General features: G+C 41.0%; 1 protein-coding gene across 41 annotated transcripts in view; it reads left to right on the top strand.

Moving 5' to 3' along the window:
* The first annotated feature begins 5,973 nt into the window (after positions 1–5,973).
* rims1b (regulating synaptic membrane exocytosis 1b) overlaps positions 5,974–26,539 on the top strand; it is a 175,356-nt gene continuing 154,790 nt past the window's right edge. For all 41 annotated transcript variants that reach the window (XM_034188988.1, XM_034188986.1, XM_034189026.1 and 38 more), the window contains exon 1: positions 5,974–6,343. In XM_034188988.1, the coding sequence (XP_034044879.1) occupies positions 6,177–6,343 (167 nt within the window). In that variant the 5' untranslated portion in view covers positions 5,974–6,176. The remainder of the gene's footprint in view (positions 6,344–26,539) is intronic.

Raw genomic sequence — 26,539 nt, 5'->3', positions numbered from 1 at the left:
GGCACTCAGTTCATGCTATGTACATGAGGCACGATGTCAAGGTGGCTGACATTGCACTGAACACCAAGATAGCGCCAGGTCAATTATACAAAAGCTAGATGATGACTGGAACTTTACAAAAATAAGGAAACAGTGCTGCAACACAATTAGGGGAGGTGATGGTCTAGTGGTTAAGCACTGGGCTTGAGACCAGAGGATCATTGGTTCAAATCCTAGCCTGACTGGAAAATCCCTGAGGGCCCTTGGGCAAGGTCCTTAATCCCCTAGTTATTCCCGGTGTGTAGTGGGCGCCTTACATGGCAGCAGCCTGACATCGGGGTGAATGTGAGGCATTGATGTGTGAAGCACTTTGAGCGTCCGATGCAGACAGAAAAGCGTTATATAAATGCAGTCCATTTATTGACAGAATTGACCAATTCTGAACTGCAACTGGATTTTAAGTCCCTTCGGCTACACCCGTCGCCACAGAAGATCCGAAGGGGAGCTGCATGTTGATTTGGTACAAATTTCACACTGGATTCCCTTCCTGATGCAACTTCATATGAAATGCAACTGGATTAAATATACAACCCCTGGCAAAAATTATGGAATCACCAGCCTCTGAGGATGTTCATTCAGTTGTTTGATTTTGTAGAAAAAAGCAGATCACAGACATGACACAAAACTAAAGTCATTTCAAATGGCAACTTTCTGGCTTTAAGAAACACTATAAGAAATCAAGAAAAAAAGATTGTGGCAGTCAGTAACGGTTACTTTTTTAGACCAAGCAGAGGAAAAAAATATGGAATCACTCAATTCTGAGGAAAAAATTATGGAATCACCCTGTAAATTTTCATCCCCAAAACTAACACCTGCATCATATCAGATCTGCTTGTTAGTCTGCATCTAAAAAGGAGTGAACACACCTTGGAGAGCTGTTGCACCAAGTGGACTGACATGAATCATGGCTCCAACACGAGAGATGTCAATTGAAACAAAGGAGAGGATTATCAAACTCTTAAAAGAGAGTAAATCATCATGCAATGTTGCAAAAGATGTTGGTTGTTCACAGTCAGCTGTGTCTAAACTCTGGACCAAATACAAACAACATGGGAAGGTTGTTAAAGGCAAACATACTGGTAGACCAAGGAAGACATCAAAGCGTCAAGACAGAAAACGTAAAACAATATGTCTCAAAAATCGAAAAATGCACAACAAAACAAATGAGGAACGAATGGGAGGAAACTGGAGTCAACATCTGTGACCGAACTGTAAGAAACCGCCTAAAGGAAATGGGATTTACATACAGAAAAGCTAAACGAAAGCCATCATTAACACCTAAACAGAAAAAAACAAGGTTACAATGGGCTAAGGAAAAGCATTTGTGGACTGTGGATGACTGGATGAAAGTCATATTCAGTGATGAATCTCGAATCTGCATTGGGCAAGGTGATGATGCTGGAACTTTTGTTTGGTGCTGTTCCAATGAGATTTATAATGATGACTGCCTGAAGAGAACATGTAAATTTCCACAGTCATTGATGATATGGGGCTGCATGTAAGGTAAAGGCACTGGGGAGATGGCTGTCATTACATCATCAATAAATGCACAAGTTTACGTTGATATTTTGGACAATTGAAAGGATGTTTGGGGATGTTTCAAGATGATAATGCATCTTACCATAGAGCAAAAACTGCGAAAACATTCCTTGTAACAAGACACATAGGGTCAATGTCATGGCATAGGGTCAATGTCAACGAGTAGATCTGATTTGATGCAGGTGTTAGTTTGGGGGATGAAAATTTACAGGGTGATTCCATAATTTTTTCCTCAGAATTGAGTGATTCCATATTTTTTTCCTCTGCTTGGTCTAAAAAAGTAACCGTTACTGACTGCCACAATCTTTTTTTCTTGATTTCTTATAGTGTTTCTTAAAGCCAGAAAGTTGTCATTTGAAATGACTTTAGTTTTGTGTCATGTCTGTGATCTGCTTTTTTCTACAAAATTAAACAACTGAATGAACATCCTCCGAGGCCGGTGATTCCATAATTTTTGCCAGGGGTTGTATATAATTCAGAAGAACCTTGAAACACGTTTCCGAGTATTTTCTCAATAACTGCTTTAAAGAAAGACTAATGACTGATAATGAGGTCGTGGACAAATTTATTGGCTGTGATCATTATAAAGGATATATTATTTATCAACCCATATTTCATAAATACTAATGACTTAAATGACTAAAGAAACCCACTGGCATAGTTAGATATTGTCATTTGGGAGATTCTATTTTTAATTTCAATTTATTTCCTTTATATAGTGCCAAATCACAACAGAGTTGCCTCAAGGCGCTTCACACAGGTAAGGTCTAACCTAACCAACCCCCAGAGCAACAGTAGTAAGGAAAACCTCCCTCTGAGGAAGAAACCTCAAGCAGGCCAGACTCAAAGGGGTGACCCTCTGCTTGGGCCATGCTACAGACACAGAATTGCTGTTGGTGCACAGGACAGGAGGGTCACCAACACAAATACAACTCCCATCTCTGGATGGAGCTGCACCTTAATCAGAGAAAAAAACAGAATCAGGCATCAGAAAGACAAAAAAAAAAAACAACAAAAAAAAACTGTATAATTTCCCAGCATTAATCAACAAGAAAAACAGAAGAAATACTAAGGTGATTGCCGGCCGCTAGCCCTAAGCTTCACTAAAAGACCCAGAATTTAGGTGAAGTTGAGCCCTAATGCTGGACTGCGGTAAATCAGAAAATAGAACATTGCAGTAGTCCAATCCAGAAGAGACAAATGCATGGATCAGGGTCTCAGCATCAGCCATAGACAGGATGGAACGAATCTTCGCCATATTTCACAGGTGGAAGAAAGCAGTCCTCATAATATTTCTAATATGGAGGCCAAAGCACAATGAAGGATCAAAAATTACCCCAAGGTTCCTCACTTTGTCGGTGTGATGTATCACACACGAGCCTAGGCTGAGTGTTAACTGGTCAAATTGATGCCGATGTCTCACTGGACCAAGAACCATCATTTCAGTCTTATCAGAGTTTAAAAGTAGGAAGTTTCTAGACATCCAGCTTCTCACTGCTGCAAGGTAATCTTCTAAGGATGTTATGTGAATGAGATTACCAGCAGTTATCGGCATGTATAACTGAGTATCATCTGCATAGCAGTGAAAGGTAATCCCAAAACACCACAATGCCCAAGGGGTGCTATATACTAATATATATATATATATTATATAATATTATATATACTTCATTACTGAATGTACTAAATTAGCTAAAATATATATTTTAGGTATTTTATTTGGGGAAATTTTGGCTAGATTAGAGTGGATTTCAAATTCATAGACATCATTGTGAGCAAGGGCGTAGGTTTGGTCTCAGCTTTGGTAGGGACAATACCACACACCCCACCCGGCCCCCCTGCTCACCACCATCACCCCCTAACCCACTCATACCATTAGACGCACAAGTACAGCATAATACATAACATATGACGACATAATGCTGAATAATTTAACACTTTATTTACAATATTAAGTGTGTAGACAAACAAACAAATAGCTTAAATAACAAAATTGCACCCAAAATCACGAATCTATTCTATAGGCCTACACCTGAGAGAACAAGACAACAACAAAAAAAAAAATACTTGTGGAGCTAACAAAAAAAAAAAAAAAGTTTTTGCAAACGAGATAATCTATTCTCTTCATCAATAATGCAGTTGTAGGTATCTGGCAACCTAATTTGCCAAAAAAAAAGGGATTTACAATGATATATATGGTGTATTACGGTAAACGTAAGCCTGTGATGTCATAACACAGAGGAAAAACACGGAAGGTTCACACTAGTGCGCCGCTGATTCTCATTACCGTAAGTTCTCATGTAAGCCCTCACTCTGAAAAATTTCAACACTGACAGCAAGCCAAGAACCCGTGCTTTCCAACAGTGTGCTATATGTTGCATATATTACGGTAAAGTGCGTTCGGTGACTTTTGAAACGAGGGAAAAGTATGAAAAAGAGCGCAAAAGTGACAGAAAAGTACATAGACAGACAGCAAACATAAATGTAGTATTTTTGAGGAAAAGGCAGGATGTTAGTGTCATTTGTGAAGGTGTGTGTGCGCGTTTGTGTGGGTGTGCAGTTTAAGTGTGGCGCACAGCATTGTTCGCAACCCCTCCCCCCGCCCTTCTTGTTTTTCTGCACCGGAGCAGTGTTGCCAGATATGAAATATGAAACTATCGTACCAAAACCTCAAAATTATCGTATTTTGGGAGAAATTATCGTACACAAACAAAACGCATACAACGTAGCTATTTTAGCGTTTTTTTTAAATTTACAAAGAATTTTATGTCACATTTTTAAACAGTAATTATATTAATGGGGAAACTATGGCACAAAAAGAACGCAAATGCACAAGCAAATGCACAAGCAAGACTGTGAAGTAACACAAACATGTGTTAATTACCAGACTAGAAAGAGTCGAATTCAACCTCGAGGTCGCTGTCGTCATCCGATGCCACTTGTGCAGATTTTGTTGAACACAGAAAAAATGTTGACACCTCCATAAGGAACTTGAACTTTTTTTTTATTTTTCTTGTATATCTCTTTGCTCTTGTGTTTTGTTCGTTTGTTATTGCATTTGTTGAAATACAGTTTCGAAAAAAAAAAAAAAAAAGATGTTGGTTGGGGAATCTTCCTGTCCTGTCCTGCAGAGATTGGATGGGAACTCATTACTTTGTATGGGGAGGGGGCGGGCTTTCAAATGACTGTCCCGGCAGCCCAAAGCCAGCAGCAGCAGCCCTGTGTGTGGTGTGTCTTTGATGCCGCCTGAGTGCAACGCCTGCAAAATGATTCTTGGGTGTCAGAGAGAGATGCGTGTTTGGGCAACCAACTGAAATTATCGTACATATTGGGTTTTTTCCCATTATAGATCGTACATCGTACAGATGGCAAAACTATCGTACAAATACGATAATTATCGTACATCTGGCAACACTGCACCGGAGCCACCCATCCTCTGCGCTCCGGGACCTCCCACTTTACAAATTAAGCACTGCCTGCCACGAGATGCGCTTTGTTTACGTCCATGTGAGAACAACGTGAGCCAATGAAATTGCAACATGGGTAACCCTGTCACTCTGACACGTCGAAAACACAAAACGTGACGACTAAAATTATAGTATCGAGTTCGCAAAAAAAGTGAATGATTTTGTTATATAAAAAAAATTCTAAATATTGGTAGGGACTATTTTGCCATCCCAAAATATTGGTTGTGACTTGTCCCTATGGTCCATATGCAAACCTACGCCCCTGATTGTGAGACACTGAATGTCTAACATAATTTCATCTTTTTTTTTTTTTGCTGCTGTCCATGGTGCTGAAACAGGCGTTCAATGCAGGAGACCAGAAAAACCTCATTATGATTCATCACATATTGTTTGTTTTTAATTATTATTATTAAATGCATGCTTGCACAAAAGTGCTCACCCTGGGGAGAGTCGGCAGGGTAAGAAGACTGACGTCGCGTGGTTTGTATTATGTGTATTTTGGAAGTTTATGCGGAAAGTCGCTCACGGTCTCCAAAAGTCTCTGAGGGAGGGCGCGCGGATCCACAAGGCTGCGCATGCATGTGACCATGAGAACTCCATCTTCACATGAGTAAAGGCGCGTCCGCAAAAAAAAAAAAAAAAAAAAAAAGGGAGGAAGGAGGGAGGGAAGGGCTGCGCTCTCATTGACTGCTCCCTCTCTTCTCTCTGCAAGTGGAAAGAGAGAGAGAGAGAGAGAGAGGGGGGGGGGGGCACGGACGGACTCCGCCTATGCCACCCCGATACCGAGATCTAGTCGGACGGCGGAGGCACCACAGACCGAGCCGAGTAATCCGAGGCTCCCCTCAAGTCGTCAGAATGGGAATGAGCTCCCCGTGAGTCCGGCGGGTGGAGGGAGGAGGGTCGGCGGGGGGTGGGGTGGGGGGAAAACAAACAAACAAAGCACAACCGTGGGTGCCTGCAACCATGACCGGCGTGCACTACTCCTCGTCAGAGCAGCCGCTGCCGCCGATCTGCCCGTGGACAATGTCGTGAGGCGTGGCTCGGAAACGCTCCGGGGATCCTGTCAGCCGAAACGACACACAGTGGAGAGGGGTGGTGGTGGTGGTGCTGGTGCTGGTGGTGGTGGAAAAAATGTCCGCCTCAGTGGGGCCCCAGGGCGGCCCTCGCCCACCCACCGTGCCGCCATCCATGCCGGATCTGCCGGACCTGAGCCACCTTACTGAGGAGGAGAGGAAGATCATCATGGCAGTGATGGCTCGGCAAAAAGAGGAAGAGGAGAAAGAGCAAGCCATGTTAAAGTAAGGGCAGCATTTTCCTTATGTCCCGCGCGTCTGCACCTGCTGTTCGCCATCAACATTACGCGCGCGTTGGTTCTGCGCTGTGAATTATTGTAGCTCCAAACAGATGATACCGGGAAGCGATGCGTGCTACAAATTACAATAAAAGAAAAGAAAAGGCACAGCTGAGCAGCACCGGCTCGTGATCGTCTGGATCTGTCGGAGTTGGCACAAAAGTAATCAATTGATTTATTAAAAAAAAGAATAATAATGAACAATCATAGTCAATGAGGCTGACCCGAATCAGGGTCAGCCGGGTGTAGTTGGGGCCGTGACGACAGGGTGTGACGGAGGTGGGGGTGGGGGGCGCAGGGTATGAATCATAGCCCCATCCTTCACCCACTCCTTTTCATCAATGGGGAGGGGAGGCGACACATTTCATTTCGTTTTACGCACGCGTGCCACGCTGGAGCGCGTTTATCTTGGTCGGCGCAAAATGCGTGCGCGCGCGCCTCTGTGCGTGAGAGCGACAATCAACAATGACATAACGGAGCCCGCGAGGAGAATCGAACCTTTACAAAAAAAAACAAAAAACAAAACACCGATGAAGGAGCTGCGATCGCTGCCCGACAGAAGACGGGGCGTGGTTCGGTGGTTTGAAAATCTTAGCAGGCCCCAAAACCGGACACGATCCGGATTAAAGAAGAGTCCGCGGGATGTTTTGGCGCCCTCCTTCAAAGATGTAAAAATCGATCAAATGTGATTGATGCGCAAAATCCAAATAGCGCGGCAGCTGGAATGAGGATTAACACGATTCATTTCACAGGATATCACAGCGAGCTTATGAAGGAGAATTATGGGAAAATAAACCACAGGGGATGCTGACAACGTACAGAGACGTGCTACAGCGGTGGTTTCAAACTAGGGGCACAGGGGCCAGATGAGACGCAGCATGCTTGTGCGTAATATAAAGAATATACTTCTTTCAGCACAGTAATATGGTTCATTGAGTGTCTTGAACACATTGAAATTTCAAAGTAAAAATGTCCCACAGACACTGAGGTAGGGCAGTTTAAAAAAAATGAAAGGCATCAAAGGGCTGATGTAAACCCTGCACATTCTTGCATGCTGGGATACGAGGTCTGTGATAAAACTAACGTACCTTTTCATTTTTTTCAAAAACTATATGGATTTGAATCACGTGCGATTACATCAGACAAGCTTGAACCCTCGTGGGCATGCAAGTTTTTTCACGCCTGTCGGTTACGTCATTCGCCTGTGGGCTGGCTTTGAGTGAGGAGTGGTCCACCCCTCCCGTCGGAATCTCTTTGTCTGAGAACTTCCTGAGAGACTGACGCTTTGCTTGATCAAAATTTTTTCCAAAACTGTGAGGCACATCGAAGTGGACATCATTCGAGAAATTCAGCTGGTATTCTGTGAAAATTTTAATGGCTGATGAGAGATTATGGACTGTTGCTGTCGCTTTAAGGACTGCCCACAAGCGGGATGTCACGACGCGCCCTGAGCCGCCACTGTCTGCCTGTTTCGAGCTGAAAGCTTCCAAATTTAAGCCTCTGTTGACCCAGGACGTCGTGAGAGAACAAAGAACTTTCAGAAGAGGTCGGGATCATCAGTTTATTAATGATTTTATTTAGATTTTATTAATGAAAGATGTGCAGACGGGTCCGCGCGTCCGGACGCAGCCGGCACGGTGCGGCGGCACAGGAAAAACACCTCCGTGTTGATAACCATTTATAAAAACCAGGCAGCTTTTGATGGCTTTCAGTTGAGTGAGTATCTGAGAAATTGTTTAACAGCTGGACATTTTCCAACTTGTCCTTAAGGCTTCCAATGGAGGTGTTCTTCCTATGGCGGCACGCAGCGCCAGCAGCGTCCTGATGCACGGACCTGTCCGCACTTTCTTTCATTACAAAATCTCCTTTAACAGTGGAATGTCCGGATAAACTGCTGATCACGACCTCTTCTGAAAGTTCTCTGTTCTGTCACGACGTCCTGGGTCAACAGAGGCTTACATTTGGAAGCTTTCAGCTTGAAACAGGCAGACAGCAGCGGCTCAGGGCGCGTCGCGACGTCCCGGTCCGTGGGCAGTCCTTAAAGCTACAGCAACAGTCCATAATCTCTCATCAGCCGTTAAAATTTTCACAGAAAACCAGCTGAATTTCTCGAACGATGTCCACTTCGATGTGCCTCACAGTTTTGGAAAAAATTTTGATGAAGCAAAGCGTCAGTCTCTCAGGAAGTTCTCAGACAAAGAGATTCTGACGGGAGGGGTGGACCACTCCTCACTCAAAGCCAGCCCACAGGCGAATGACGTAACCGACAGGCGTGAAAAAACTCGCATGCCCACGAGGGTTCAAGCTTGTCTGATGTAATCGCACGTGATTCAAATCCATATAGTTTTTGAAAAAAATAAAAAGGTCCAATACTTTTCTAACAGACCTCGTATATCCATGTCGGACAGTTCATGTTAGTATTACATGCACGTTTTTGAGTGTACACAGAGTTTTGATTACAAAGCAATATGACATCTTTACAGGCTAGATGTGAACACTGTATTTTTTTTAACAAACACAACTTTCTTTTATGACTTCTTCATGACACAATTGATACCAATAAACCCCAAATATTTTCATGATCAATTTAAGGTTTTGAGCATCTCTCTAGTTCTTTTGGCTGCAGAGATATAGCAGAAAATACGTTTTTCATGGCACGTTTTTGTTGCCGTTGTACAATCTTCTCTTAAAGTCAATCATTTTGAGATTTCTGCCCAAAGTAATATTCCCGGTAAGTTTGGTGCAAATCTGCAGAGCTGTGTTTTTTTTTTTTTTTTTTTTTACTTAGTTAACAGACACACACACACACAGGACCAATTAGTACCCTGTTTCACCATTTTGCCAGTGTGTAGGGTAATAAATAAATAAATAAATAATACTAAAAATAAGTTATTTTATTTATTAATTTTTTTGTCTTTACTTGAAGTTGTCAGAGGTCTGACACATTTCTTAGAAAGCAGAAATCTGTGCAGAAAACTGCCTTTCAGTAGCTCATCAACTTCCTGAGATATGGCCATTAATGTATTTTAGACATTTTCCTCTGATTTGACCTTAATCTTAGTGCTATGACTTGTGTCCACCGAGTTTATCCACCAAGTTTGACTTAAAGTGCTCTTTGCATTTTGAAGATATTACTGCAGACAAACAGATAAAGAACCAACAGAACTGGCTTCTTTCCACTTTGTAGCACAACTAAATATTATTCCTTTTTTGTGCCTGTTGCTTTAAATGGAAAGGATTGAAAGGAGCTGCTGTTTGCCAAATTCCCTATCCAAAAGGAGGCAGAGGAAGGGCAATGTGACATCTTAACAGTCATTTATCTCCTGCAAACCATCATGGGGGCGTGTCATACAGTGCATGGTGGGTGTGTCTTGCAGAGCAGGCAGGAGTTCAGACTTTTGAAATGAACACTTCGATTGTAGCAGGGAGAGTTTCTCTGGGACTTTATGTTTAACGCTAAAACCAGAATATGCAGAAGACATTTAAAAACATAACAGTCACTGTGAGTGTAAAAGCAGAAAAAGTTGACATTTATACAAAAGACATCACAGCAAACAGTCACTTGAACTGTCAAATCATCACAGGCATCTTTTCCATGCATTATGGCAAAGTGCGATCTCATGTGCACAGAGCTGTGAGTCACTGACTGAGCTTGTGGCTGCAGTGTAAGTTTCACTATTGCTCACATTTTTGTTAGCTACTATTTTTTTGTGCATCCAATCAGACAACAGAAAGCACGGGATTAAAAGTAAGAACAAAAAGACAGAAAACGTCAATAAGTATTTTTCATTGCTGTGACAATTTGCACATGAGTATATTTTCTTCTTATAGATAGAACTTTATCCCTTGGGAAGACTCCCTCTGGGAAATGGAGGTTCCAGCAGCATTTTATAGCAGCACACAGGGTAAGAAGCAGACAGAGCATCAAAAGTGAAAGTAAAAAAGAAAAACAGGTTGCAAATATAAAAATAAATACACAATATAAATACCAGGCATACTGATGAATACTGGTTAACTGGCTACTACTGTTCCTCTAATTCCTGACCTCTGTCTTCCTGTTACTCCTTCTGAATAATGAATAATGAATGCATTATTGTAAAACAGATTACAACAGTGCTTTTAGATTAGGGATTTTAATTTCCTATGAAATATAATGCATTTAATCTATAAAACTCACACATCAACATTTATTTTTGGCCAGTAGTCCTCCATCCAGGTTAAATTATGGGCTTTCAAAATAACTAATTTAGGAACCTCTGGCTGATTTGTTATTTTAGTCTGAAATGTAGTGATATTTTTGCCTTATTAACATATGACATATGATACTGTGTCTGTGTTGATATGACTGATAGGAACTATGATTTTTCAGGCACATTATTATCATCATGCCCCACTATCACAATCCATTAATATGGAGTATTTGCCAAAAACATTGCATTTAAAAGTCATAATTAAGTTTTGTTTTCATGTTGTAAATCAGAAATATCACTAGACATATGAATATGTTTGACAGTTATTTTGCAAAATCAGTTACAACGGTTTTTGGCCTTGTTGTCACCTTTGGAGCTCACATTTCAACAAAAGTGGATTTGAATTTGTGAAGCCAGTACATTCAAATAAATATGCCAAATATGAGACATTTGAATTGGCTTGGAAGATTGAAAGTTATTAAATTTGTTAAATGTCAAAGAAGGGCGAGCCAAACCTGGTCAGTGAACCGTGATCAAGTTGAATTTAAGGCTCAGACCCCATACTCTCCCTCGGCTCGACCACAGCGTGAAGTGGAAGAGTGAAGGGAGAGCATTGGGACTCGATCTAAATCTGTGGTGCTGCAATGACTTCCTGCATCTGTATGTGGTGAAAGTGTGACTTATAGAGACATTCACATATCTCTGCAGTGATATTCATGTTTCTCAGTCCTTGACTTTTGAAGTCAGGAGATGCCTGGGCTGAGTTGATGAAGACATGAGGTCACTGGATAGCGGCGTTTGGCGATGTGGATCTCTTTGAAGAACAAAGGTCCAAGTTAATGACATTCTTGTGCTTTCTGTCTCACTGTATGGTTGTGAGACTTGGATTTTAACCAGTGACTTAAGTGTTTGGTACTACAGCTGCTCAGAGGATCCTTGAGTAGTACTGGAATGACTTTGTGTCATATTACAGTCTTCCCTCGCAGAGTGTGGATCGGATTGGATCCTTTGTTGGGATATTGAGAGGTGTGAATGCTAGGACTTACCGTTTCATATGGACCGGCCGTACTGTCATTGCTGTTGACATTTGTAGGACTCTGGGGGATTGTATGGACCCTTGGGGGATATTTTTAAGGAACAGAACTGTTTGGAGAAGGTTAATGGTACCATTGGTCTCTACAAGTATTTGGTGGCTTAGCTGCATCATTTCTGTCTTTGCATTTCAGACAAGTCTTTATTGTGCTCTGTTTTGCTATTATTTTGATGTGTTAGTATGGCCAAAGCAGATGGTCAACCCTCTGATTCTGGTCTCCTTGAGGTTTCTTCCAAAAATCAAAAAATGCTTGAGGGAGTTTTTCCTTACCACTGTTGCCAATGTGCTGCTCAGGGGGTGCATACATGTCAACCCCTTTGAGGTTCCACCTGTATAACCAAGTGAGAAAATCCATAAAATCAACACAAAATCCTCATAACCTCCAAATCGCAGTAAAATCAGTTTTATTACAGTACACACAACCGCATAGCGGTGTCACATAACTGGATTTTTGTCCACAAATTATGAGTTGCTGCAATGACATTAAAGTCAGCATCATTAGTATTTCCTCCACAGTTGAATATCAAACAATAGCGATCTAGTATTTATGCGTCAAGCAGAATTTTATCGAACTGAATGTGTCAAATTTAGTTTTTTTTTTTTTTTTTTACAGAAACAAGAACTGTCTGTCACTAATGGAAATACATTAATAAAATCATGAAAAATAAATTGAATAAAGTAAATAAATATGAAATTGGTCACTGGATCCTTAAACTTTGAACATAATAAACTCTTCATGGTGGATCCTTGATCTCTGGACATAAATAGGAATAAGCAAAATCTGTAGTTTTTGTCACAAGCATTTCCTTTCAGACATTATTGGCATGAATGTCTTTCCATACATCTGAGCTTGCTGTGCTTCACGTGAGCATCACTTTAATTCATAAAGAATGCAGGATGGCTCATTTTGGGAAGAAAAAAATGTTTTAGTCGATTGTAGTTTCGTGTCTGTAATACAACGTTTTAAAGAGGTGTCATTTTATTTAAAATGGCAGTTCGTTTTGAAGTTATTGACTCCGACCGGACTCTGTCTCAGCAGACAACGGAACGGAGGATGATTCTCGCTTCTTGACTACAAGACAAGAGTCCAAGTTAGTGACTTTAATCCACACAAAAGTGACTCACAGTATTTTAATGGCTTTGAGAGGAGTTAAGAAGAGGACTTGCCGTTTCTGAAGAGCAGCGAATCAAAGAACCAGCGAGCTAGTGGATCGAAGCATTGCTTCATTGGTTCATGCATCAAAGTGGAGTCGCGCTGCAGAAACAGTTGATTACAGACCCGATGCAGACCAAACCCTGAATATCCGTAAGACTTTATTTGTACATCCGTATGACACTGAAACTCGGAAAAATCCGTATAATTTACAGACAATCCGTATAGGTTGACATGTATGGGGGTGGGTAAGGTTAGACTTTAGCCTTGTTGAAGCACCTTGGGCAGACCTATCTTGTGATTTGGAGCAGTCTAAAAAAATTGCACTGAACTAAAACTGAAATGAACGGTTACTCAAGAGACCCAAATGAGTAATATTATTTGCATGATGATGGAACACCAGCTAAGACATTTTGGGCATATGTTGCATTTCTCTTGGTGTTATCCAGCATACAGGTGCCTCAGTGTTGAAGACCTCAGTGGCTGGAGAAGGCCAAGTGGATGCTCACTTGTTAACTGGCTGTGGCAGGGAGATGGTTACTTTTAAGAGTTAGAGATGGACTGATTGTGTGGCTTTGGGGAGGCCCTCAAGGATCCTCGGTGGGTCCATCTTGCATTGGATGTACAGCAGACATGACCTGCTACAGATGGCTCCTTACAGTGATTTGTCACGATGGGTGGTGTGCATGCTTGCTGCTTCCTTTTGGTTACTTTACAGTTTGTTGCTTTTGGGTTTCCACACAAACTAACTGAGCAATCACAGGATGGATTTCCCAAGGCCTGTATTCTCATCTGCTTTGTGCACATTTGGACTGAACTGCGCACATATGAGGCTTCCTTATGCTGGCGTAACGAAGGATGCTGCCATTGCAGTGCACCATCCGTGCACTCTTGCTTGCTCTGATTCTAATGGCTGTTTTCATTTCCTGACTGCAGCCTAAAGGAAGCTGGGGGAGCACTGCGTTGGGCCTCTGGAGAGGAAGCTCAGGTTCAGTCAATAATGGCTTCATCATCTGGCTAATCATTGATGTGACCTGTTCAGTATTGGCAAAGGAGGCGAGTGATTTCAGGCTAAATATGCAAATAAGTGCTAGCGAGTTTAAGCAATTTTTAATGACTATATTTACTGAAATGCTGAATGGATACAAGGTTTTGGGCAAGTGATTATCACGGAGGAGAATGTTTTATGTGGACTTTATTTACATTTTTCACAATAGCAAATCCCAATATTTAGGGTCCCTACAAAAGACTGTTGTCATTAAGTTGTAGACTATGACTTATGAATGAATTAACAATTAGCTTATAAAATATCAGAAAATATTCACGAATGTCTATCACAATTTGGCAGCACCCAAGTTGACATTGCGTTGATTTGTTTGTTAGTTCAAAACCCCCAAATTAGATTTTTGTTTGCAACAGAGAAGGAACAAATCTTCATATTTACTTTGCAAACTATTCCATCAAAGGCAAACAATACTTGTTTTCCCAAACTGACTTTAAGCAAGTTGGTCTTAACATAAGGACACCATTTTCCCAAAGTACAAATAAAAATGAAATCAAAGGGATGCAACGTAATGTAACGTAACGTAACGCAATGTAACGTAATATGGAGGAGTGGGGTACAATTAGTTATACCTAACAGCTAACGTTAGCTTATCTAGCCATTTGCAGTACCATTTATCATAGCTAACAATATAATCGGTTTGGGAAACTAACGTTAATGCACACTTTTGTTTGCATTTGTTGTTAAATGTATTTGTTAATACCGTTATTGTAGGATTAAACTACTACTGTTGTACTTTATATGCTAGTTACCGGCTTTGTTTAACCTTGTTGGCTAGTAAGGTACCGTTGGCTTATTAACAGCTAATTTAACGGTAGCTCATCTAGCTATAGTTAGCTTATTTTTGTGATTTACATTTTTATTTTACATGGTGTAGATTTTTAATGATTCTTCAGTTTATGGGTTCTTTAATAGATATCAACATATAGCATCTAAGTTTGGGGTTTCCATTAGATAGCATATAGAATATGTATTTTGTCTTCCTGTAGTAAGCTAGCAGGGTGAACTTTAGATAGATACCTAAAACATATTACATCATAGCTTCTGTTTCTATAATAAAATGACCATATTTATAGCTTAGCCTACTAGCTATAATTTAATTTTACTACTAGTCTGCAGACTAGGTATACCTATACTACAGTCTTCTCCTGTATGAATATTTAGGTTTTAGAAGCTAACTTCTGTAATATTATGTAGTAACTATATTTCTTGTACATGTTTATTACCGTTATTGGGTAAATATCACTTATATACATGATGCCCATTTTCCTGAGCTGCTTGGGTGGGTAGGGAGAGTTCCCATGGGAAAAAAAAGGTTTTCAGCCTACCATCCCTGGTTCTCAAGACCAGGCACCTAAGTGGTTCTACTCTGCTCTGTTCTACTCTTCCTTTCTGTTCTTCTTTTTTATATTTAGATATACCTTAGTATACACTAGTAGTTCTACCTTAGAATTGGAATGTATTATAGAAGACATACCTTACTGAACTTTCATAACATAACATAACATACAGTATAACATATTTTGTATTTATATTGTGTATTTGTATTTCTATTTACATTTGCAAACTGTGTTTCATTTTTCTTTTCATTTTTGATACTCTGTGTGCTTCTTACCCTGTGTGCTGCTATACAATGCTGCAAGAACCTCAGTTTCCCTGAAGGAGTCTTCCCAAGGGATAAATAAAGTTCTATCTAATAACATAACGTAATGTAACGTAACGTAACGTAACATAACATAACATGGATCATCTAATCTCGGGTACAGTGTCTACTGTACCCAGTCCGCCACTTTCACTGAAACCTGTTAAATGTGTGTTTGAGACATTGCATGAACATCCAAATAAATAACAGGGCTGAAAACTACCTCGTTATTATTCAAGATGTTATTAAACAATTGACCAATTAGCAAAATGGGTATAATTTTTCCCCAGAATAAAGTCATTTGCTAATTCTAAATCACAAAATTAAAATTCTAAAATTAATATAAGTATGAGTAGAGCCAGCAAGAATTTAGCATTCAGCCAGTTTGGAATTCCTTATTGGAATTAAGAACATGAGTGTATGTTTTGCAGTCTTACTTCTTTTTCTTATATGTGAATTCTGTGCTAAGAATTGTTGTGGATTCTTTGAGGATTTGGCTGATATCTCACAGACTGTCGTCGACCGAATGCCCAAGATTAAGATCGAGAGATGGTAGGGAAGATCTTATAGTCATGAGGCTGCTGGACAAAGGTGTTTGCCAATGTCATTACCTTTGCAGGAGAACAGAAGTCCACGTCTTTAGGGCCCTGGTGCTTCCTCTTTCACAGTAGGGTTGTGAGACTTGGACACTAACCAGTCTGGATGTCTTTGGCACTAAGTCCATTGGAAGATCCTTGGTGACCAATGTGATGACTTTTTGTCAAATGAATGGTTACTTCAGGAGACTAAGATAAGGGTTATCACTTGCATTGTGAAGTAACATCACCTATGACAATTTGGCCATGTAGTGTGTTTCTCAGTGTTGAGGACCGCAGCATGACACATGTCCACATTCCATCTGGCTGCAACAGATAAGTGGTTATTTTAAAGTGGTGGAATGATTTGGTAGGTCTACCTGGATGGTTTCCATCAGGACTCAAGGTGGTTCTGTGGTCAGCATATGTTCTCAGACCTGACCTGACCTCCAATCAGTTAATACTTTACTGAAGACTGTATCACTTATGCTGTGCAAGTATTTTTGTTGTCTTTGCTCTATTTTGCATTGGCCATGCGATATTTGCCCTTTTTGTACAAACATGCTTCCTCATTTATAAAAGCTGTAGAACAAACTCCTGCTGGACTGAGACAACAGGCAGCAGTGGCTGAAGAGTCCGACAGCAAAGCTTGAGATCGAAGCAGCTGGTGGTGATAAACTGATATGTTGAGTTAATAGTTTAAGGTAGTGATGCTGTGAGAAGAGGGCAGGTGCTGCCTCAACGTCATACCTCTCTAAAAACACTGTTGATGTCGCACTCAGTGAACACATGTCTTCACCGGTGGTGGAAGGTGCTGTCTTAATGATGGAGACAGGCTCAATGGAAATCTCCTTTCAGTGCATCCCAGCATTCCAAATCTGTGTCCACCCTATGGAGCATTTGAGGCTTCCAAAATGTAAATATAGAAGCTGTGTGTAGAATATACACTGGATTCAGCAGAGAGGGAGCAGATGTGTCACATGAAGGGGAGATGCCCAAAGCCAGCTGCAGGAGGAAGCTGAGGCCACAGCCCAAAGTAGAGAGTGTTTCCGAGAGCACACACCTCTGCCAGCACTTCACACATATCTCAAACTATTCGAGACAGATTTGAGCAGGATTACACACACACACTTTCTTTAATTGCGAGATAGGGCATTTTTCATCATTTTTGGAATTTCACAAGCGATAATGTAGCTATTAGCACTCTACAACGTCTTCTTCTTTCGGTTGCTTCCGTTAGTGGTCGCTACAGCAGATCAATCAGTTCCTTCTCACCCTGTCCTCTGTATCTTCCTCTGTCACACCAACCACCTGCATGTCCTCCCTCAGCACCTCCATAAACCTCCTCTTTGGCCTCCCTCTTCTCCTACTGCCTGGTGGCTCCATCCTCAGCATCCTTCTCCCTATATACCCTGGGTCCCTCCTCAACACATGTCCAAACCATCTCAATCTCTCCTCTCTGACTTTGTCTCCAAACCGTCCCACCTGAGCTATCCCTCTGGTATGTTCATTCCGAATCCTGTCCATCCTCATCTCTCCCAAAGAGAATCACAACATCTTCAGCTCTGCCACCTGTCTTTTTGTTAGCGTCACCGTCTCTAAGCCGTACACCATATAGTATCTGGTCTCATACTGTCTTGTAAACTTTCCCCTTCAATCTTGCAGATATTTTTTGGTCACAAATCACTCCGGCCACATTTCTCTACCCACTCCACCCTGCCTGCACTCTCTTCACTTCTCTACCACATCCTTCATTACATTGGACAGTTGACACCAAGTATTTAAACTCATCTTCTTTCACCACTTCTACTCCTTGTAACCACACTATTCCACTGGGCTCCCTCTCATTCACATACAAGTACTCAGTCTTGCTTCTACTGACTTTCATTTGCCTGCTCTCCAGAGCATATGTCCACATCTCCAGGCTATACTCAACCTGCTTTCTACTCTCATTACAGATGACAGTGTCATCTGCAAACATCATAGTCCATGGAGACTCCTGTCTGATTTCATCAGTCACCTTGTTCATCACCATTACAAAGAAGAAAGGACTCAGAGCTGATCCTTGGTGTAATCCCACCTCCACCCTGAATGAATCTCTCATTCCTACTATGCATCTCATTGCTGTCACACTATCCTTGTATGTATCCTGCACTACCCTCACATACTTCTCTGCCACTCCAGACTTCCTCATACAATACCACAACTCTTCTCTTGGCACCCTGTCATAAGCGTTTTCTAAATCCACAAACACACAATGTAAGTATTTCTGGCCTTCTCTATACTTCTCCATCAGTATTCTCAGAGCAAACATTGCATCTGTAGTGCTCTTTCTCTGCATGAAACTATATTGCTGCTCACTGATCTTCGCCTGCTTTCTATGCCTACCTTCTACCACTCTTTTCCATAACTTCATGCTGTGGCTGATCAACTTTATGCCTCTGTAGTTACTGCAGCTCTGCACATCACCCTTGTTGTTAAAAATAGGAACCAGCACACTTCATCGTCACTCCTCAGGCATCCTCTGACTTTCCAAGATTTTACAAAACAATCTGATTAGAAACTCCACTGCCATCTCTCCTTGACATTTCCATGCTTCCACTGGAATGTCATCTGGACCAACTGCCTTTCCACTCTTCATCCTCTGTATAGCTTCCCTCACTTCATCCTTACTAATCTCTTACACTTCCTGATTTACTCTCTCCACATCATCAAAAAAATGTGGATCTGGCTCCTTAATTGGAGCCACTCCAAAAGTTATTGATTTATTCATTGTTACTGAAATCATTTTAGTAGTTTTGGTGTAATTGTGTTAACAGGCAAACAGTACCGAAAACATTCACTCCTTGGTGGAGGTCATAAAGTGGACGAAAGTTTCCTAAACTTCAATGTTATTTTTAGTAAGTTGAGACAAACTATGAGACTCTGATCTGTGGTACAGTACAAGGTGCAGCTTGGCCAGAACTTGTTCTTTTATGCCAGATAGAGAGAAGAACAAACTGGGATTCATGGCACAGAAGGAGGGAGAGGAGGGAGGATTTGGAGGTTTTAAGGATTACAGCCAACTGGAAACAAAGAGAGAGAGAGAGAGAGAGAGAAACATGCTATGCCAGTCTTATGTGCAAACCATGTCAGAATTGTTTCTGCAAGTTTGTATTTTTAGCAGCACTGACTTGTTTACAACACCTGTTTCTTGTTTGTCACATTCAGAATTTTCTGGGACTGCATTTGCGCAGATTTGAAACCAAAAATAGTTGCCTCTAGGGACTAGTGTCTACACATAAGTATCAATGGACCATATGCGAATTTACTAAATTCTGAAAGTTATAAAAGGAAATCAGAAAAGCTATCTGGGACCTCAGAAAGCCCATCTGCAATTATTGCTTGATCTCCAAAATCAGTCTATGCAAGTGAAATTATGTTCAGTATGAGTGTTGTCATTAGTGCCACTTCAAAAATTAAATTCATAAGTCATTTATCCTAAACCTATGATTTGCACCATTTACTTCCCACCAAACAACGAGCCCATCATGATGATACAACGGTCAATACGCATGTGACGGAGGCCAGCAGGAGTCACTGTGGTAGTCAGTAAACCTCACTCCCCAACAGCTAAAGGACTTGGTTTTAGCCTTCTCACCTCCCATGCTGGAGATCATGAGTTCGCATCCCGAGGTGGAGCAACAGAGTGAAGAGAGAGACATACACAATGCTGAGGTTAAACACACAATGCTTGAATGCATTGTTTTCTAGTCAACACAGTACTACACGCACACATAGACACATGCTACGTCTACAAGTAATAACGAGTAAAAACATTCAGAAACAGCCTTGTGACTATGCAAGTATTATTATATTCCTTCACCCATGTAATGCATTAATGTCTGTGATCCCAATACATTGCGTCACGAAAGTACGCTGAAGATTGTATAATGCCGCGTCCGACTGACTTGACTGCAGTTTGAAATTAGGTCTGTAGGAACTGCAGTAGTTGTTGCCTTGGCTTTGAGTTGCCATCACTCAGTTTTAGCCTTGGTCTCTGAGACTCCACCTTGGCCTCGAGGGAGGTGGACTCAACTACAATGCTGTGTTTTATGTTGTACACTAATACAAGGACATGCACCAATACCATATTAAATACGAAGGAAATCCACCAAATGGTTGCTAAAAATATGGAAAATATACCGCTTTACACCCATGAGATTGGCAGCATACCATCTCTCCAAAATTTAAAATAAGGGGCATCAGGCCAGGGACTGGTCGTAGCATCTCATCCATTATGATAGAAAATCACAGAACATCTGCTGAGACCTGTCTCTGGACAGATGGATGATCACACATAGGACTGGTTCTAATATCCCCCATATGGGCCTCTTGCCCAGTGGGGGATAATTACTACTTTCATGATTAAATAAATGACATAACGTTAAATATCTGACCCTTCTATTTCCACGTGCATTCATGTGGCTCCTCATCCGGCAAATTTATAAGTGAGAGTTTTGCCTGTCAGGCTGCACTTCGGAACAAGACACTCAGACTAAAAGAAAATTTTGCTTCTTCCCATTTAAGCTCGCTGTTTATTCCAACATTTGCATTTCACAGCTTCTGTTTCTGCATTAAAATCACTCATTGTGCACCCAGTGATGGTGATGTTACTTTGAGCCCACTCTCACCCCAAGGTGTCAAATCTTGATGTTTCTTGGGACTGAATCCTGGATATGACAACCTTCCGCGTAGGTATGTGATGCACGCACAAATGGGCGACTGCTGTGGTCTGGATGTACTGGTGGTACTGGCTCTGAGAAAGTGTCAGTGTTTGACACATCTGAATGTGTTGGAGCCACATATTGGATATTGCTGCTTTTGTTCCCTTCACCAAGGAGGCAATGATCTCAACTGCATCAGTTTATTTGTTTGTTGGCAGGATTCCTCCACAAAAACTCAACCAAGTGGTCATAAATTAAGTTTGGACTGGACTACAAGTTATTAAGAGCCTTATCTTGACGATCCATAGTGGATGAGCTAAAGCACATAGTGCAAGAGCATTTGGGGTGTGTCAAATCCGCTTTGCTATTTACACGGTGCATAATCCAGGCTCCAAAAGTAAATCAATCCCAATGGAGCCCCATGTTAAAATGTCCAACTTTGCAGCAAAATAAATATGGTACAGCCTAGTACAAAATGGTTTTGTATTGATGTTTTCCTCTTTCTTGACAACTGTACAGGGGTGAATTTTTTTAGAACTCAGTAATTAATCCTCAAGTGATCAAGCTAGTTTAGCGACTAGCAAATACACCAATACTTTAGCACAAATCTCAGTGAACCCATCAGTCATCGTTTGTGACAATCATGAGCTATTTTCATCCTCACTCTGGGCATCAAGAATCAACCTCAATGTTTGTGCAGCTGTAAATCATGCTATTCTACATAGGTCTGTTGGCCATACTTCCCTGCAAAACAGTAAAATATAATGATTAGAATTGGAAAATTGCAATATCATCTGAAGCTATAATGTTGAAAATTTCATAGATCTTCCCGGGCGGTCATACGTGACCCCGCACAAGTTTAGGTTATACTTGCCACAGGGATCAGTCGATCTTTGCAAAATTCTATGAACAAATGCAGGACAAATAGATTGACAAATTCATGGTAGGAAACGTTTTTTCAATTAAAATTAGAAAAATAGTGCACAAAAATATATCCCACTTGGTCGCTTCAGAGTTAAAGCTAGTTTAAACGATAAAGGTATGAAAATTTAGGGGCATGATTGCATTGAGTGGTGGCTAGTGTGCCGGGTCGAAGGCTAAGCTAGCAGTGGCCTCAAACTGCAGTGGAATTTATTACAAATATCTGAGATAATATGGATTACTAAATGATTAATATTACAAACAGAATGTCGAAGAAGTCCGTGCCTCAGTATTCCCAGTGAGAGAAATTTCAGTATTATTTAATTGGCATGCTAGCACTTTCAGCATCAGTAGCTTGGTGATGTTGACTTGACCGTTACCACTAACTAGCACATATCAATAGCTCGGTGATGTTAGCCGCAGTGATCATGCTCCAGTTGCAGAGACAACATACTAGTCATGTTTTTTCATAACCGCACCCAAGCCAGCCTTTATAAGGAAAACAATGCCAAGTACACAAAAATATTCATTAATCAATCATCAGAATTCATGTGATCTAGCCTGTTAGCCTTAGCTAGCTTGATAACTTAGAGCTAGGCGGGGTGCACAGGCTTCAAAACTAATTTTCAGAAATCATGTGGGTGATGTTACGGACAATTTGTTCAGTGTAGATACAGTCTGTGATTATTACCCAGAATGCACTGCACCCTGCACCTACTTGCTGGAATTATGCATGCTAAGGAGTGTTTTTCGAGTTTACAGTTCATTTGCTTGCTCTGCAGTTCTTCTTTTATTTATTTTTTAAAAGAAAAACAGCAGCAAACTACAATGTGTCAAGTTTCCAAATTATGCACGCGGGGTAAAATAAAGAAAGAAACACTTAGAATTACCATCATGGTAACACTCAGCTAAAATAAACATTTATTTTTCTAAGCAGCTTTAATAGTTTCATGATTTCTGGGAGAAAAATGCTAATGTTGAATTATGGATACGCTCTGAAAATAGCTCACGTGGAAACAGCTTCTGAAATATTTAAATATTCAGCTCACCGGCTGCTGTCGATGTTCTGATTCTTCTTAAGAAATTATTATTGTCAACCCTTCTCAGTGTGTGACGTTTGCACACATGCAGATTAATGCATTTGAATTCTATCCACACACACACACACACACACACACACACACACACACACACACACACACACACACACACACACACACACACACACACGTGGAAAAAATGTGCTCTCTTTCACACCCAGAATTACTTAAAACTGGACATCTGGACTGCACCAGAGCAGTAAAGAAAGTGCACAGAGTGAAGCCTGAAGACACAGATGGTGTCCTCGTGGTGTTTTCTCAACTCGCCGATGGATAGTCTGCAGAAGGGAAGTTACACGGATGCAGAGGCGGAGCAGCTTTTGTTATCGTGCACTCTGTGGTTCCGCTCTCAGAGTGCTGCACATCATTTCCACACTTTGTGCTTAATTAAAAGAACACAAAGGTGCGTCATCAACATCAGGAGGAGCAGAAGCAGTGGCTCAAATAGCTGCAATTTTTTTGTTTTGTTTTTGTGTTATTTTGCATTGTGAGTGGACACTGATGGACACTGAAACGCCGAAACGTCTGGAAGTTTACGTCTAAAATGCAAGTTTGACTGCAGCACAATAGCAGGATGTACTGATTTGTCCTAGAAGAGTAATGTGATGACTAAAACCCCCTCCCATAGCTCATGGTTTGAAATATTGTCCTTACCTTGGAAAACTTCAGAGCAGCCATTCCCAAGCATAGGAACTTTGGGGTGCACTTTGAAATCTGAAAATAGTCTGGGGGGTGGGGGGGGGGCACCAAAACCACACACACATACACTCATCTTCAACCACTTATCCAAGATGGGGTCATGGGGTACTGGAGCCTCTCCCAGCAGTCATAGGGCGTGAGGCGGGGTACACCCTGGACAGGATGCCGGTCTGTCGCAGGGCCACATATACACAAAAAAACACAGTCACACCGGCACAATTTCAAGTTTCCAATCCACCTAATCTGCATGTCTTTGGATGTGAGAGGAAGCCGGAACACCCGGAGGAAACCCACGTACACACACAGGGAGAACATGCAAGCTCCACACACAGAAAGGCCGCAGGTGGGAATCGATCCCATGACCTTCTCCCTGTGAGGCAACAGTGCTAACCACTAATCCACACAATGGCTCAATGATCACAGTGTTGATTGACACGATATTAAGACAAAGTATGTACAATTTAAATCACAAGGATTTGTTTTTCTTCTTCTTCTTCTATTATTTTATGTATATGTCGCACACATGAGCAGGGGTGGTGGCCAAGTGGCTAATGCACTTGGTTTCAGTGCGGAAGGTTGCCGGTTAAAATCCCATCCCTGCCACATTTCTCCCTGTAATGTGGAGTTGGGTCAGGAAGGGCCAATTCAACATGCAGATCCACCTTGGATTTGCTGCGGCGACCCCGAGTGCAAACAAAGGAGCAGCCGAAGAGACTTACTATATGTTGCAGACATGAACGAGCGAAGCTCTTCAGCATCTCACCATGTCATTCAGACTATTTTTTTTTTTTGAGTAAATGCCTCAGGAGAGTATTAGCATGTCTAAAACTTTAGCTTCTGGGTGAGCTCCGCCTGAAGTATTTTACTTTATTTGTCTCTTACATGCCTGGAAGGGACTTAATATATGTCGCAGACATGAACAAGCGAAGCTCCTCACCATCTAACCATGTCATTTAGGTCCTTCAGACGTTTTTTCAGTAAAATGGTTCTTGAGAGCATGAGCATGGCTAAAACCTTTCAGCTTCGGAACCTGCCCTTTTAAGCATTTTTCTTTTTTTGCCTTTCAGGATCTGGGGGGCTCCACCCCACAGACCCCTCATTACAGCCCTCTTAACCCCCTGCCACTTTAAGCATTTTTTAATGTAGATGTAAATTAATATTCAAAGTTTTCAGATAGTTGACAGTAGGGCTGTACAATATGGTATAATATGGCCAAAATATCGTATCTCAATATTGTCATATCAATATGATATACAATATGACTATGATTTGACAGAAAGTGCAGCAACAGTGAAAATGAAACATTCTTAAAGAAAACTAATAATACCACAGTTATTTTTGCACTCGTCATAAGGTTGGGATACAGTGCCCTCCAAAAGTATTGGAACACTTGGAATTTCACACATTTGAATTTGTTTATGCCATTTTAAATACAAGAAATACAAAAAATATAAAGAATAAACATTTCTAAAATTATCTTCTTCAAACTCAAACTGAAAACAAATCTCTAAAACGTGATAAAACCTGTAAATAATAATCAGTTTTATTGCCAGTTTTCTTCAGACAAGTCAGGGGATGGAAACATGAACATGTCCAAGTCACTGAATATGTCTTGGACTTTATTTACATCAATTATGTGAAATAGAAAAGTTTCTTTCACCAAAACATCAAATCTAGGCTTTCACCTTAGATGTACTTTCTGGCAAATTATAGCTGAATGTTCAGGTCTTCTTTTAAAGAAGAGTTTTTTTCACCAAAACCTCAAATCTAGGCTTTCATCTCAGATGTACTTTCTGGCAAATTGTAGTTGAATGTTCAGACTTCTTTTTAAGAAAATCCTCCTCTGCACAACTTCATCAAGAAGCTGGATTTTACATTTTTAATTAATTTATATCAAGTTGTCGACATTTGCTTTCAGTTTGAATTTAAGGAAGATAACTTTAGATTTATTTATTTATTTGTGTTTGAAATGCCATAAACAAATTAAAATGTGTGAAATACCAAGTGTTCCAATACTTTTGAGTACAGTTGAGAAACACTCCGTGGCATGTGTATTTTTAAGTGAAATGCATCATCCTGGTGTCACTCAGAGAGCAAAATTAAGAGGTTATTTAAGTCCTTCAGATAGCAAAATTAAGAGGTTATTTAATCAACAGCTGCCTGCTCATTTAAAAATCACCGGAGACACACGCATATATAAGGCAACCTGAATTAAAGGAGAAATGCTGCTTTTAACAACATGGACCTCTGTTTTGGCATAAAATACAGTCATTTACTCACCAATATAACTTTGGTGTCATTATTAGTCCATAGTTCAAATGACGTGTTCAGTTCAAATCTGGGGAAAACATTTTTCTTTTTCTACTAAGGTGGATTAGAACTTTTTGTGGTACACAGCACCAACTACTGTACAGGAGGAACCTAGCAGTCAGTATAACTCACTGATTTCAAAATCCAGCTCTTTTCAACTAGACGTGTAGTGCCGTGACATATCAGTCATCTGTGTCCAATCAGATTTCAGGGGAGGCCAGTGCAACCCTGGCCTCTGCTCTAGCTTACCCATGCCAGGAAGTGTTCAATATTTGACATTTCCTGCTTCACTGTGGACTCAAAATCTGGCACTTCCTGTTTCAGTATGAACTTGCCAATCAGTTCCAGTGAGATTCCATGGGATCTTGTCTGTCAATCCAGGAAGTGTTTGACGTTTCCTGTTTCACTCTGGACTCAAAATTTGGCTCTTCCTGTTTGGGACTCCCTGTACCATGAGTGAGCTTCATGCTGCTGCATGGCGCTTTGCTCATATTATTTATTTATTTTACTTTTTTTACAAACTTGAAAATGACTTTTTCTTGACCCACCTGCAGTATCTTGCCATGGCCCACACTTTGGGAATCACTGGCTTAGAGAGCCTGGGAGAGTGTCTTTGATGAACCTGGGTATTCTCTTACTGTGTTGTGGTATTGTTTCAACTTTGGCAGAATTTTCAACATGTTCAAGCATT

This window comes from Thalassophryne amazonica, chromosome 15 (genome assembly GCF_902500255.1).
Source record: "Thalassophryne amazonica chromosome 15, fThaAma1.1, whole genome shotgun sequence".
In the NCBI taxonomy this organism is placed as follows: Eukaryota; Metazoa; Chordata; class Actinopteri; order Batrachoidiformes; family Batrachoididae; genus Thalassophryne; species Thalassophryne amazonica.
This window is presented reverse-complemented; position numbering and strand designations above follow the sequence as displayed.